We start from the raw sequence: 15,411 nt of genomic DNA, 5'->3' as shown, positions 1-15,411 counted from the left end.
GGCAACACCAGCAATTCGTTCCGATAACGGATTAGGGTGGAATGGTGGCAGCCCTGAGGGAAGCGGGTCCTCCAGCTGTTCGGGGACTACAATGCCCATCGTCCCTGATCACTGGTCCCGTGAGCGGCAAGCGACGAGGGGCGGGCCCGAGGAGCCATCCTCTCTGCGCACGCGTAGGAGAAGCTCCCACCCCCCCCCGCCTCCCACGGACGTCGAGAAAAAGCGCCGCCTCTCGCGCCTCTGTCGCCCTTTTCCCGCTTTCCATTTCACGTTCCCGGCAGCCCTAGCGCCTGGTGACGCGAGAGGGGCGGGGAAATGGGCGGGCCCGTCCGCTGAGGCGAGGGAGAGAGGGGAAGAGGCGGCGCTTCCTCGGCGGCGGCGGCGGCGGCTGGTGACCGAAAGAACCCGGAGGCGGAGGCGGGTCCGAGGGGTGAGTGAGGGCAGGGAGCGAGGGTCCGTCGTCGCCCAGGAGGGTCCTCGGGGATCTCATTCCCGGCGAGGGGCCTGTTTGGGGACTACAACTCCCATCATCTCTCACCGCTGGCTACTGGTAGCTGGGGATGATGGGAGTTGTAGTCCCCAAACAGCTGCGAGGCGACCCGAGCCCGAAACAAAAGCGGGCCTCTTCGGGCTTGAGGGGAAGGGGCTGCGCTGCGCTCCTCTGCGGCTCCGGTGGGGCGGCGGCTCGCCTCAGCCTGAGCGCTCGCGCGCCCCCCGCCCCTCGGCGTGGAGGGGGCGATCGGGGGTCTCTGGCCTGGGTGGGGGCTTCCTGGGGGGGAATGGCTCTCGAAAAAGTAGATGACCATCGCTGAGGGCGAGGAGGGCCTGGCTGTTTTGAGGGGGGGTCGTCGTCGTGCCTTTGGCAGAGTTGCGTCAGAGATGACCGCCGTAGCTGTTTGGAGACTACAGTGCCCATCATCCCTGGCCACTGGTGCTAGGGATGATGGGATTTGGAATCCAAAAAACAGCTGGAGGGCCAAGTTGGGCTATGCCTGGGCCAGAAAGGGATGAAGTCTGTTGCAAGAGAGAACAGCAGCGGTGTCCTTGTTCTACTGTCCTGGACTACAATTTCCATCATCCCTGACCACTGGTCCTGTTGGCTAGCGATGATGGGAGTTGCAGTCCCCAAAAGAGTTGTAGGGCCAAATTTAAGGCATGGCCCAACTCGGCCCGCCAGCTGTTTGGGGACTGCAACTCCCATTATCCTTGGCCACTGGCTAAGTTTGGCCATGCCTGCTGGCAGTGCAAGGGGTCTGGTAGCTCTGTTAAAAAGAATGCCAGGGTTGGCCGCTTAGGGGGCTTCAGCAGCAGCAGGGGCCGTATCCTCAGAGAGAGCACGTATGGATCCGAAGGTTGGACTCTGCTTGTGGCCCCCCCCCCCCCCGCTCATTTTTTGTCTGCTGTTCCGGCCAATCGGGACAAGATACCCCTGCCGCTGTAAACACTAATGTGACTTGGCAGCGTTTTGTCAAGGGTGCAAGCTAGATTGGAGAGGGCCAGAATCATGTCTCCTCCTCTACAATATTCCATTCGGTTTGTCTCCTATTCATTTCTTTGGATTTCTCTTCGCTGCTTGGTGTGCCTGATACACATCTAAAGGAACGTGCTTCGTGCTTCGTTAAGCTCCTTGGCCAGGCTTCCTCAACCTCGGCCCTCCAGATGTTTTGAGACTACAATTCCCATCCCACTAATTCTTGTTTTGATTGCATTCTAATTGACGCTGTCGTCTGGGCTAGTTCAAGTTTTGCCAGTTTTGAATTGTGTGAGTCTCTTGGGAGTTGGCCACCCCTGCTTTTTCCAATAACAATGACGTGATTCGCAAATGTGGCAGGCTTGCAATTTTCAGGATTAATTGGCATGGGTGTTGTGAATAGCTGCTGTGGGATCTCATAGATGCATAAAAGCTTTTGGCCTACAATTCCCATGACCCCTAGCTAACGGGACCAGTGGTCAGGGATGGTGGGAATTATAGTCTCAAGCTGAAGGGCGCAGTTTGGCCACCACTGCTCTAGCTCAGGCATGGCCCAAGTTGGCCCTCCAGCTGTTTGGGCTGGGCGTCCATCAATATGTGGATGATACCCAGCTCTACCTCTCTTTTAAATCAGAACTAGTGAAGGTCCTGTGTGAGTGCCTGGAGGCGGTTGGAGGATGTCTGGCAGCTAACGGATTTTGGTTGAATCCTGAAAAGACAGAAGTACTGTTCTTGGGGGACAGGGGTTGGGTTGGTGTGGGGGACTCCCTGGTCCTGAATGGGGCAACTGTGTAGCTGCGTAGCCTGGGGGTCATTTTGGACCCATGGAGGTGCAGGTCCGTTCTGTGTCCAGGGCAGCTTCATCTGGTATGTGGGATGAGACCCTCCCTGCCCAGAGTGGTGCACGCTCTGGTTATCTCCCGCTTGGACTATTGCCATGCGCTCTACGTGGGGCTGCCTTTGAAGATGCCCCGGAAACTACAACTAATCCAGAATGCGGCAGCCAGACTGGAGACTGGGACTGCAGAGACTGCATAACCCTGAAAGACCTGCATAGGCTCCCGGGACGTTTCTGGGCACAATTCAAAGTGACCGTATGGACCTTGAAAGCCCGAGGGCCTTAAATCCGGCACTGGCATAGATAGATAGGTAGATAGATAGATGATTGACAGTTAGATATAAGATGGATAAATAGATGATAGATTAGATAGATGATAGATAGATAGATATAGATAGGTAGAAGGGTAGATGGATGAGACCCTACCTGCCAGAGTGGTGGTTCCCTCGCTGCGAGAAGTGAGGTTACAGGGAACCAGGCAGAGGGCCTTCTCGGTGGTGGCGCCCGCCCTGTGGAACGCCCTCCCGTCAGATGTCAAAGAAATAAACAACTATCTGACTTTTAAAAGGCATCTGAAGGCAGCCCTGTTTCAGGATGTTTCTTAATGTTTGATGCTGTCTTGTGTTTTTATAGGTTTGCCTATAGGTTTGCCATAATGCTTTCGTATTCCTAAATTGCTGTGACGAGACGTGTGGGGAGACAAAGCCGTCGGGAGAGCAGAAGGCGCAGTGGCGAGGACGACTTGGGGCCAATGCAGCAGCAAAAAAGGCAGCCAGAGTTAGTGGAAGGAAACCTTCCTGTCTTCCTATTCCCCACGGAGCTTATATTTTATGCGGACGACCAGTCGACCCATAAACAGGTGTTGACTCTCTATAACCCCTATGAATTTGCCTTAAAATTCAAAGGTGCGTCTCAGGTACAATTCTATTTAAGGGTTTGCTTGGGGAGGAGGGACTTCCTTTTATTTGCTTTCTGACCTGCCTTTTGCCTGAAGGTCCGTGGGTGGGTTACAAGAACTTGGGAGTCCGGATAAGGCATGGCCCAACTTGGCCTTCCAGCTGTTTTGGGACAACAACTCCCATCACCCCTAGCTAACAGAACCAGCGGTCAGGGATGGTGGGAATTATAATCCCAAAACAGCTGGAGGGCTGGAGTTCGGTTGTTCCTGATGTTGAGCTTCGCTTCTGTGCTAGTTTTCCTTGCGATTGGCTGACATCGGATGACGGCCCCTTTTCTTTTCTTTTCTTTCAGTTCTTTGCACAACCCCAAATAAATATGTCGTGGTCGATGCAGCGGGCGCGGTGAAGCCTCAGTGCTGTGTTGACATGTGAGTAAAAAGCTGGTTTTTGGTTTGTTGCTTTGTAATGAATAGCAACCACTAAGCTGCCTTCCAGAGACCATTCGTTAATTTATTAGATATAAAGTCCACCCTCATCAAGACATCTCACGGTGGGGAAATCAAAAAATTGTCCAGTGGCACCTTAGAGACCAACTCAGTTTGTTCTGGGTCTAAGCTTTACGTGGGCATGTGCCCTTCTTCAGATACACAGAAACCGAAGTCTAGTATGAAAGAGGCCTCCCAGCGTTCCCACAGGCCCATATAAGAGCAGCGCAAACAGTTGGGCCTGACGAGTGTTTACTGTTCCCAACCCTAATCCTGCGGAAAGGCATCTAGTTGGATTTGAATTTGATCCTGACTTGTTCTCAGGAGGTAATTTCGTTATTGCTTGATTTTATACCAGTGTTACCTATTTGGTGTTAGCCTCCCTGAGCCCAGGTTCGGACGGGGAGGGCGGGATACAAAAAAAAGTTTATTATTTATTATTATTATTCACCAGACCCTGATAGATAGTGGGAGGGTGGGGCGGGGTTTTTCCCCAAAGGGTAGTAGGACTCAATGGGTATGGTCAACCTGTGGGCGACTGTAAACAACTGCAATTAGTCCGACAGGACCTGACCCTGTGCTCCGGGGACCAGTGTGGCTGGCATAGCACTGGGTGGACGTGGTCAGCAGGGGACCAATCCACTGTCCCTCGGACCTTGTGGGGGGGCGGACTAGATGGGGGGGGGGAATGAATGAATTCCTATTCCCCACAAACAACCTAGAGATGCATTTTAAATAAAAGGGCACATTCTACTAATGTAAAAACACGCTGATTCCTGGACAGTCCGTGGGCCAGATTGAGAAGGTGATTGGGCCGGATCCAGCCCCTGGGCCTTAGTTTGCCTACCCATGGTATAAAGGAATACAATATTGATCTAGGAAAGAAAGTTTTTATAAAACATCACAGAAATAAAATGATACAACACGCTTATGAGAAAGGGAAAAAACATGGAGAGGATGGGTAGTCATAGGTTTGTGAAGAAACCCCATAATTGAAACTGTATGCATCTTTTGTGATCACCGATAGCTTTACAGTGGTACCGTAGTTTACAACAGGCATAGGCAACCTTGGCACTCCAGCTGCTTTGGGACTACAATTCGCATCATCCCTGACCACTCATCCTGTGAGTTAGGCATAATGGGAGTTGTAGTCCCAAAACAGCTGGAGGGCCTAGGTTGCCTATGCCTGGTTTATGACCATCATCCGTTCCGGAGGTCCCTTCGTAAACTGAAACAGGTCGTAACCCAAGGCATGCTTTTGCCAATGGGGCCTCCAAAAATGGGTCATTGTCCAAAAAAATGTGTTCGCCAACCAAAAAAATTGTTTGTAATAAAAAACCACGGGTTGTAACCCGAAAAAAGGTTTGCAAACCGGGACGTGCACGTCTGGGTTTGAATCGATCGTCATTCAAAACTGTTGTAAGCTAGGTTGTTCACAAACCAAGGTACTAATAGAAATGATTATGACGACTTGTTGTGCATATATAAATAATGAGCTGTTTATAAATATTAGAAGTAAGTCTATTTAGTATGGAGATGACAGGCTTCCTCAACCTTGGCCCTCCAGATGTTTTTGGCCTACAACTCCCATGATCCCTAGCTAGCAGGACCAGTGGTCAGGGATGATGGGAATTGTAGTCTCAAAACATCTGGAGGGCCGAGGTTGAGGAAGCCTGAGATAAGGTAAATAGGGTGATTTAGAAATGCTGAGATAAAAGTGATTGCATATGGTAGTCAGGGTGGAGAACGGGAGAAAGTCAAAGCTCAATTTGAGCAAAGATATATGTGATGAAGAACTTTTATTTGGTTGTTTGTTATAAAGCAGGCATCCCCAACCTTTGGCCCTCCAGATGTTTTGGACTGCAATTCCCATCATCCCTGGCCACTGGTCCTGTTAGCTAGGGATCATGTGAGCTGTAGGCCAAAACATCTGGGGAGCCGCAGGTTGGGGATGCCTGTTATAAAATAAAAAAGAAAATTTAATAAACATTATATTAAAACAAAAAAATGAGCAATAACGCATTAAAAAAGGAAATATGGCCATTCACGGCCTCCTCCCATTACAGCGTGATCCGTCACAGAGATGTCCGACCTTGCCACTATGGCGTGATCGACAAGTTTCGGCTCCAGGTCTCCGAGCAGAGCCAGAGGAAAGCACTGGGGAGGAAAGAGGTCATCGCCACTCTGCTTCCAGCAGCGAAAGACCCGAAGGAAGAGGAGGAGAAGAGGATCACGGCGCATCTGGCAGAGAGCGTCTTTTTCGAGCAGGCTTTGTGCCAGCCAGGTAGTTGGATGGTTGGAACCCCATAGTTTTTTGGAGCTATAGACCTGCTTCTTTCTCTATTTATTATTATTACTATTATTACTACTGCTACAGTGGTACCTTGGGTTACATACTCTTCGGGTTACAGACTCCGCCAACCCAGAAATAGTACCTTGGATTAAGAACTTTGCTTCAGGATGAGAAGAGAAACCGTGCAGCGGCAGCAGGAGGCTCCATTAGCTAAAGTGGTACCTCAGGTTAAGAATTAAGTTCTTAACCAGAGGTACCACTGTATTATACACCAGGGGTCAGCAAACTTTCAGCAGGGGGCCAGAGATGCATTTTAAATAAAAGGGCACATTCTACTCATGTAAAAACACGCTGGTTCAAGGACCGCCAGAAGGAAATTGGGCCAGATCCGGCCCCTGGGCTGTAGTTTGCCTACCCATGGCAGGGGCTGGCAAATTTTTTTCATGGCGGGCTGGTCCACTGTCCCTCAGACCTTGTGGGGGGCTGGACTAGATTTTTTGAGGGGGGGGGGGAGAACGAATTCCTATGCCCCACAAATAACCCAGAGGTGCATTTTCAATAAAAGGACACATTCTACTCATGTCAAAACATGCCGATTCCTAGTCCCAGTCCACCGGATTGAGAAGGCCATTGGGCTGCATCTGGCCCCCGGGCCTTAGGTTGCCTAGCCTTGTTATATGCATTTGTGAATGTTTACTCAAACCCTGCCAATGAGTCCAACTCTCCTTGTTGTCTCTTCATATATATCATAAATGGTTCCCATTCTCTTTTAAAGTCTTTGTTGTCCCTCTCATTTAATTTATCTGTTCATTTTGCTAATTCTGCGTATTCCATGACTTTCTCTTGCCGTTGTTCTTTCTTGGCTTTCTTCCTTCTTCCGAGCTGGGGCTAATAGAATCCTTGCTGCTGTTGTTTCACGCATAAATAATTTCCAGTTGTCCTTTCTTATTTCTTATTTCTTTAAGCATATTTACAAGCAGACAATATGGAGGCATTTCCCCATATCTGCCGTATTAAGCAGCTGGTCCCTTACCTCCCTTGTCCTGACCTGGCCACAGTGACCCATGCCACAGTCACCTCCAGGCTTGATTATTGTAACTCGCTCTACGCAGGGTCGCCCTCAAAGCTCACCCAGAAACCCCAGTGGGCAGAGAACGCCTCAGCGAGGTTCTTCACAGTGTCCCCGCTGCGGGACCACGTCCACCCAGTGCTGTGCCAGCCGCACTGGCTCCCAGTGGAGCACAGGGTCAGGTTTCAGGGGCTGGTTTTCACCTTTAAAGTAGGCTTCCTCCACCTCAGCCGTCCAGATGTTTTTGGCCTACAACTCTCATCACCCCTAGCTAGCAGGACCAGTGGTCAGGGATGATGGGATTGTAGTCTCAAAACATTTGGAAGGGCCAAGGCTGAGGAAGCCTGCACTTAACCCCAAAAACCAAAAAGAGTAAAGGGAAAGGGTCAGAAAGAAAGAAAGGATCACACCCATTTGACTTTTTGATGTTTTATTTGAGAATATTTACAAACAAACAGGTACACACACTTCACCCCCCAAAACCAAAGACAGTAAAGGGAAAAGGTGAGAAAGAAAGAAAAGATGGAGGAGCACACCCATTTGACTCCCCTCCACCAGCACTTGTCACCTTGAGAGTCCTTTTAAGTTCTCATTCCCATTATGTATTATTTATCACTGCAATTACTTCTTGGATAGTATGATTACGGTGTAACATCAAGTCACCTTACAAGCTTAACCTTCCTCTGCTTGTCAATATGAAGAGGATGCCAGCAAGGTTGAACCTTTCTGTAAGGAAAAAAAGGATTTTATGATTCGGGAAAAAAGGAAACCTTCCTCTGCTTGTCAATATGAAGAGGATGAACTTTTCTGTAATGTGTGTGTGTGTGTGTGTGTGTGTGTGTGTGTGTGTGTTTTAAATCAAGTCTTACCTCCTGGCTTCTCGCTGCCCTGCCTAGAGGAGGAAGGGGGCTGGCTGAGCACCATTTTCAGCAATCCCTCTCTGGAGCCAGCCCTTTCGCACCGCTCATCTTTCCCCTGCCGCCCTGCTACCCATGAGAAGCGGCAGCAGCCCCTGGGAGGGTAAGCGTGGGGGATGGGGAGGAGGACTACTTGCCCACCTCGCCTCTTCTTCCAGCTCCCACCCTCCCTGGTGCTGGTTCTCCGGCCCGCCCCAAAGTCTGAGGGACATTCGACAAGCCTGCAGTAAAAAAAAAAAGGCTGGCCCCTGCACCTAATGGGAAGCTCAAAGCTGGACCTGAGCACCCCTCTCCCCGCTGGTGGTTTTTGGCAATTGGTATTCAGAGGTCGAACCTAGCCCATGGGTAGGCAAACTAAGGTCCGGGAGCCGGATCCAGCCCAATCGCTTTCTCAATCCAGTTGGCGGACCATCCGTCAATTGTGTTTAGACATGAGTAGAATGTGTCCTTTTATTGAAAATGCATCTCTGGGTGATTTGTGGGGCATAGGAATTCGTTCATTCCCCCCCCCCCCAACTAGTCCAGCCCCCCACAAGGTCTGAGGGACAGTGGACCGGCCCCCTGCTGAAAAAGGTTGCCGATCTCTGAAGTCCTAGCCATTCTGGCTGGGTGGATTTGACGGGAAGCCCAATGTCAATAAAAGCAAGAATGTTTGGTGAAATGAAATGTTTAGGAATGAAGTGGATCTCATTTGTACTTTTTGTTAGGGTGGCCAAGACTGTGATCTACTCACAAAGTTAAAAACTAGCAGTGATCTACCCCAGTTCAGGTCTGTTTAGCTTTGTTTAGCTTTTTTTAGGGAAGCCAAAGTTCTTGAGCTTCTTTGGGGGGAGCCAGTGATGATGATGATTAATTTATACCCCACCCATCTGGCTAAGTTTCCCCAGTCTATCAAGTGTTAAAAACAATACAGCATTAAATATTAAAAACTTCCCTAAACAGGGCTGCCTTCAGATGCTTTCAGATTTACCTGTTGGACATGCCTATGTTATACCATTCAAAAAACTGTGGGTAAAAAATATAAATTTTACAGCATGTTATTTAATAAGAGGAAATTACCTGAAAATGCTCCATAGGTGGTATTTAAGCACTGGAGAGATTGGCTAAAATGAACAGATTGCTTAGTAATAAGTGTTGGGAGATGCACAAAGCAGATTGGAACCTTCTACCATAGGTGGTAGAACATGTCTATGTTCAGAGATCAGAAAGTTCTGGGACATGATCCATGAATAAATAAAAAAGTTACTAAGAACTTCACAAAGTAAAAGACCAGAAACATATCTTTTGGGAATATTGAACAGTGATATTCCAAAAGAAAAAACTCAATTTCTTCTGTATGCAACATCAGCGGCAAGAATTCTAGTGGCTAAGTACTGGAAGGGTAACAAGGTACTGACCAAAGAGGAGTGGCTATATAAATTATGTGAATATTTGGAACTGGCCAAATGGACGGATATAATAAGACTAAAGCCAATGAATAAAGTCCAGGAGGAATGGAATTGCTTGAATGACTACTTAGAAAGACAAGGTTCAAATGTAGAAATTTGGCTGTGCCTAGAATGACCTGGTGAATGGAAAAGGGGAAATATACATATATACACATCTATATATTCAGATGAAAATAATACTGAAATACAGATAAAATATGAAAGGTGAAAGGAAGTGCTGTGAGAGTGATGGAAGTCTATTATTATTTTGTGAAACAGTGTTTATTGTAATGAAATATGATACTTTATTCTTTTCTGTCTACTTTTCTTTGCATTTTTTCTTTTTCTTTATTTATGTATGGTTTTTGTTTTGATGTATTTACTTTGCAACATATTAAAGATTTTTTAAAAATGTTTTGTTATTTACTAAATTCAATAAGGGGGGGGGGGAGAAAGGAAAGGAAAGAAATTGCCCCTTTCCCTAGTGTCAAATGCCTTTTCCTTTTTCCAGAAAACAGAATTGCCTCATCGGGGCCGAGTTTGCTCACCGTGTTCCTCGGAATCGTGTGCATTGTGGCTCTCATGCTTCCCACACTGGGAGAAGGGGGTTCCTTTGTGCCTCTCTACCTCCACTTAAGTGTGAATCAAAAGTTAGTAGCGGCTTACGTATTAGGTACGCATCTTTTTGTTGTCATTTCGAAATAGGATTTGGGGCCGAGTGTAAAAATGAAAATGTGTAAAGAAACATAAAAAACAACCCTATAATCAAGTCACTGCGTGAGGGCCATGTCAGCAAATTGCAACCAGGGTGGATCAATGTTTTTTTTAAAAACAAGTTTTTAAAAATAGGATTTTTTAATTTAAATCGGATTTTGGAAATAAAATGCTTTTGGAGGAAGAATCTTTCTATAGTTTTCTGTTTAGGTTACATTATAGTCCAAAGCAGGCTTCCTCAACCTCGGCCCTCCAAATGTTTTGAGACTACAATTCTTTTTCTCTTTCCAATCAAGTACAGCAGAAAAGCTGTCCAAATGGAAACAGTCAACTTATGAAACCTCACCATCATTTCATCCTTATCTGTCAATGTATTTCTTATAGTAGAACCAAATCAGTCATTTTTGATAGAACTGTAAAAACTACTCTGAAAATTTATGATTCCAAAAAGGAAACCTTCCTCTGCTTGTCAATATTAGGAGGATGCCAGCAAGGCTGAACCTTTCTGTAAGGGGGGAAAAAAGATTTAAATCAAGTCTTACTGACTAGTGATTTAACTGATTGCAACTGAAAGTAAATTTGAGCTCTCTGACATTTCGGCATTTGTAGAGAGATGAGTTGTGTATGTAAGATGAGTTGTGTATGTAAACCACGTTTCATAAATATTCACAAACGTGTTCCCAGTGAACAAGCTTTCATGCGCGTGCACCCCACCTAACAAAACTCTTCGTGTGGGTTATTTCTCAAGTTAAGCTGAAATAACTGGCTTTTTTCTTCTGATTCTTGCAGGTCTCATCACTATGGTCATCCTGAAAACATGAGCGATAACACAATTGGATGTCCACCTTTTTTCTCCTATTTTTTTACTGCCTTTTAAATCCGCATCCTGAACGTGGGCCTCTGTTCTCCATTTGGGTGCAAAAATCATCTGGCGATTTGCATCGCTCTCTTTCTCTCTCTCTCTCTTTTTAAAAGCAAAGTTTTAACTCTGTTTTCACCAGAAAGACTCATGCGCTCGGAGGTGCTTTTTGACTGATGAAATGGTTGAAGGAAAAGGAATCGAAAGAAGCTTTTCTACCTACGTCTACCATGCAAAAATCTCATTTGTGCTTACTTTTTAAATTGCATGTTTTTAAATTCATGTCAACTTCAGTGTTTGACCACCATAGGAGCCGGCAGTTCTATCTGCAGTGTTCATTTGCCTGTAAGTATTGCAAATTTAAATACAGATAAAAACGCCTGGATGGCGGAATTGGAAGCCGCTTGCCCGATGGTGGAAGCTGCCGGATTTTTCCGTTTATTTTTGGAGACTCCGGTTTAGGAAAACGGGGGGGGGGGGGGTGCCCAGAGCATGGGTAGGCAAACTAAGGCTCTGCCCAGTCGCCTCAGGATCCAGCCTATGGACAGTCCGGAAATCGGCGTGTTTTGACCTGAGTAGAATGTGTCCTTTTATTGAAAATGCACCTCTGGGTGATTTTTGGGGCATAGGAATTCATTCATTCCCCCCCAATAGTCCAGCCCCCCACAAGGTCTGAGGGACAGTGGACCAGCTCACAGCTGGAAAAAGTTGCTGACCCCTGACGCCCTTTTTACAAAAGGAGAAAAGAGGACAAGCTTTTGCAAGATGAATTGTTGACTGCCAAATTGGCGACAAGATTTTTTAATTTTTTAAAACTAATACATTATAGTGGCCAGATCCCGAGGTTTTTGCAACAGGAGGTGCCTATTCTGCGCATGCGTGCGGCGCAGTAGAGTGCTTCTGTGCATGCGGCAAAACCCGGTAAAATACTTCCAGGTTTGTCGCTTACGTATCCCGAAGTTTACACAACCAGAGGGTTAGGTAAGCTGAGGTACTGCTGTATCTGCACTTCAGGGCAGGTCATGCATAGCAGGCGCAGCCATGGCCCTCCAGCTCTTTTGGGACTACGACGCCCATCATTCCTAGTTAACAGGACCAGTGATCAGGGTTGATGAGAACTGTAACAGCTGGAGGGCCAAGTTGGGCCATGCCTGTAGTAGGGGATAGCTCCTTCCGTTTCCCATGACAACTACATCTTGTAACTTGGTCTACCAATTGAGAAGAGGGTTTGCCAATGGAAACCTATTCATTGATTCTATCACTACTGTATTCTCAAGCGTGGGTGCCAGTGGGGAGAGTTACAAAGTGTGGGGAAACACGCTAAAAACATCCTTAAAAAAAGCTCAGCAACTTTGGGGTAAAATTGTAAAAAGAAGCTCTAAAAAGTAATTTTTTTAAAAAAAAATGATTTTTATCCACTCTGATCCATGGACATTATTGTGAAGCCTTTGGCAATGCTGGACACAGCTGCCCTTAAGACTAGAATGACACTTAAATTGGAAACCATCTTCAGAAAAATTTTCTCTCCGGAAGCATTTTATTTTAAAAATCTGATTTAAATCCAAAAAAATCTGATTTTGGGGTTGTTGTTTTTTAAAAATCACTGATTTTTATCCACCCTGTCATGTGGTCATGCAGTGCTTTCAAATGCTCTGAGCTTACCTGGGATTGCCCACATAAGTCTCAAGTGTTCCCATTTTGAAGAACAAGGAACCGAGGCTAAGCAAGAATGATCTATCCCAGGCATAGGCAAACTCCAGCCCTCCAGATGTTTGGGACTACAATTCCCCTCATCCCTGACCACTGGTCCTGTTAGCTACAGATGATGGGAGTTGTAGTTCCCAAAGAGCTGGAGGGCTGGAGTTTGCCTATGCCTGATCTATCCAAAGGTATCGAGCCTTTCCTGAATTGAGGTTTGAAAACTTCACTGCTACGGTTCTGAAGTTCCAGTGCCAGGTCAAACAGCAGCCAGTAAGTGCACGGATTGACAACTTGTATTTTAAAATTATTATTAATCATAATAAAATAAAATAATTATAAAATTGTTGCTATATAATATAAATTTTCTAAGCTGTGGATAACATCCTGTGTAATAGGTCTTGTATTGCTGGGACTATAGGAAACCCTCTTGATATGAGTCAGCCCTTCGTTTAGCTTGGTGTTGTCAACACTGACTGGCAGCTGTTCTCATGGGCTTCACGTGTGTCTTTCCCCCTAGAGATGTCAGGGAAAGCTTAATAATTCTAAAATAAAATTATTATAAATTATATTAATAACATTAATATTAAATTAATAATATATTACTAATTTTATAATTATAATTATTATAAAATAAAATTATTATTTTTAAAAAATAATGATGATGATAATAAAAGATCGAATTTGTTGGATTTAAATCAGATTTCTTTATTGTTTAGCAGCAGCTGGGAGGCCAGCCAAAACAGCACAGTTTATCTACACAAATACAATTCGCACGCGGATAAAATTGAAATATATATATATATAAAAAAATCGGTCCAGTAGCCCCTTAAAGACCAACTAAGTTTGTTCTGGGTCAAAGTTTTTGTGTGCATGTGGATAAAATAGTCATTTAAAAAAATAAAGATACCCCTGGGTGACATTTTACAATATGCACATTTATTGGAGGCGAGGAATCTCTCTCTCTCCCAGGCAAAAACCGGAATACAGGTAACAAGAGGCCCAACTCCGATTCCAAACCAACACTTTCCAAAGGAAAATTCCAGGAAGGGGAAAGCCAAATGTCCCTTTTCGCCCTTTTTCCGAGCCAGACAAGCACAATCACGCTTCAAATTCCGCACTATTTCTTGGAAGGAAGGAAGGAAATTAAAGTTTTCCAAATCCGGAAGACAAGAAACATTTGGAACCGGAATCGCACAAATCCAGCGGACAAAGTTGCCTATCAATACAGACCAGCCAGTGCTCGCAGGACATGGGGAAAGGGCTTCAATCATAAAAAAATACTCTAATAAATCACCAGACTTTTGTTATTATTTTACAGAATTATAAATAATAAATAGCATGACACAGTAGATTACAAATGGGTTGCATCTTTTTTTCCCTTTTTTGGAAATTAAGCCCAATTGGATCTTGTGAGGAATAAATCAAACTTCCTCAACCTCGGCCCTCCAGATGTTTTTTGGCCTACAACTCCCATGATCCCTAGCTAGCAGGACCAGTGGTCAGGGAAGATGGGATTTGTAGTCTCAAAACATCTAGAGGGCTGAGGAAGCCTGGAATAGATCATTTCTTGCACCCCAAGCCGAATGACATTTCCCATACTTAAGTGTACTTCTCAGTTTCCACTAGCATTCATCTCAAGAAACAGGCAAACTCTGGCCCTCCAGATGTTTTGGCCTACAACACCCATCATCCCTAGCTAACGGGACCAGTGGTCAGGGTGATGGGAATTGTGGTCCCAAAATGGCGGATGGGGCAAAGTTGGGCCACCACTGCTCTAGATCAGGCGTGGCCCAACTTGGCCCTCCAGCTGTTTGGGGAATACATTACCCATCCTCCCTAGGTAACAGGACCAGTGGTCAGCGATGATGGGAATTGTAGTCCCCAAACAGCTGGAAGGCAGAGTTTGACTAGGCCTGACCTAGAATAAACTCATTTATTTCAGCTCCATTCTTACCTTTGGAACAAGGGATTGTGACGGTGACCGGTTTCCCACCGACATTTTTAATGCGAATATAAATTGGATGCTTTTCTGGGAATTCGGAGGAAATGTGGGTGTCATTTCTTTGAAAGGAAAGTCCCGATCCAAGGATACATTCGCAAAATAATTTGTAGTTAAAAGGAAAACTGAGCAGACGTTGGCAAAAGAATTAAAAGGGAAACCGGCAAGCCAGGCAGCGCCAGGGCCTGACGCGTCCATTAAAAGGAGGATTAAAATCGCCTGGAGACGTTGCCAAGGAGGGTTGACGTGGGTGTTTCGCACTCGGCACTCCTAATCCGGATGCCCTTGGGGATTTTATGCCGCCGGTTTCTCCGTAGGCGGGTATAGCAAAAGGATGGCACAGGCGGACATCCAGGCAGACGGCAGGGTGAGTCACTTGGGGGAAAGGTCTTCCATCAAGATGAATGGGGAAGCAGGTTCGGATCGCGCAGCAGGCGATTCTGCTGCGGTGCCAGAGGTGGCGCTTTTGGCCAGTGAGTCAATGGAGGGGCTGGCGCCGCTGGAGCAACCTTCGAGGGTATCTGAGGGCAGGCTGCGGAAACGAGGGGAAACCGCAAGCTTCAGTCAGGGCACATAAAATAAAAAATGGTCCAGTAGCATCTTAGAGCAGGCATAGGCAAACTATGTTTGGGACTACAATTACCATCATCCCTCACCAGTGCTCCTGTGAAGTGGGGATGATGTGGGTTGTAGTCCCAAAACAGCTGGAGGACCAAGTTGGGCCATGCAGTGGTGACCA

At 46.3% G+C, this 15,411-nt stretch overlaps 2 protein-coding genes across 7 annotated transcripts in view; one reads left to right on the top strand and one right to left on the bottom strand.

Annotated features, from left to right (window-relative positions):
* Positions 1 to 265: 265 nt before the first annotated feature.
* MOSPD1 (motile sperm domain containing 1) lies at positions 266 to 11,396 on the top strand. Its single transcript, XM_081180554.1, has 6 exons — positions 266 to 430; positions 2,943 to 3,214; positions 3,561 to 3,636; positions 5,760 to 5,977; positions 9,911 to 10,072; positions 10,903 to 11,396. The coding sequence occupies exons 2-6, from the start codon at positions 3,061 to 3,063 to the stop codon at positions 10,932 to 10,934; spliced, it is 642 nt and encodes a 213-aa protein (XP_081036680.1). The 5' UTR covers positions 266 to 430; positions 2,943 to 3,060; the 3' UTR covers positions 10,935 to 11,396.
* Positions 7,469 to 15,411, bottom strand: part of LOC308579422 (P2R1A-PPP2R2A-interacting phosphatase regulator 1-like) — a gene marked incomplete at its 3' end in the record, with an annotated part of 34,506 nt that continues 26,563 nt past the window's right edge. For 2 of the 6 annotated variants that reach the window (XM_081180546.1, XM_081180545.1), the window contains exon 10: positions 11,079 to 15,204. In XM_081180546.1, the coding sequence (XP_081036672.1) occupies positions 15,045 to 15,204 (160 nt within the window). Of the gene's footprint in view, positions 7,782 to 10,235; positions 10,619 to 11,078; positions 15,205 to 15,411 lie in introns of those variants that run through there. The other 4 variants (XR_014004462.1, XR_014004463.1, XR_014004464.1 and 1 more) reach the window with 4 other exon arrangements.

The sequence above is a fragment of the Podarcis bocagei genome, assembly GCF_964188305.1.
Source record: "Podarcis bocagei genome assembly, chromosome: Z".
Lineage (NCBI taxonomy): Eukaryota > Metazoa > Chordata > Lepidosauria > Squamata > Lacertidae > Podarcis > Podarcis bocagei.
The sequence above is the reverse complement of the archived record's forward strand: the minus strand, read 5'-3'. Positions and strand labels throughout refer to the sequence as shown.

Excerpts from the sequence above, each read along its gene's own strand:
- MOSPD1 (XM_081180554.1), top strand. The coding sequence starts at position 3,061 with ATGCAGCAGCAAAAAAGGCAGCCAGAGTTAGTGGAAGGAAACCTTCCT. Across the intron at positions 3,637-5,759 it reads CCTCAGTGCTGTGTTGACAT|CGTGATCCGTCACAGAGATG; the intron begins GTGAGTAAAAAG and ends CTCCCATTACAG. Across the intron at positions 10,073-10,902 it reads AGTAGCGGCTTACGTATTAG|GTCTCATCACTATGGTCATC; the intron begins GTACGCATCTTT and ends TGATTCTTGCAG.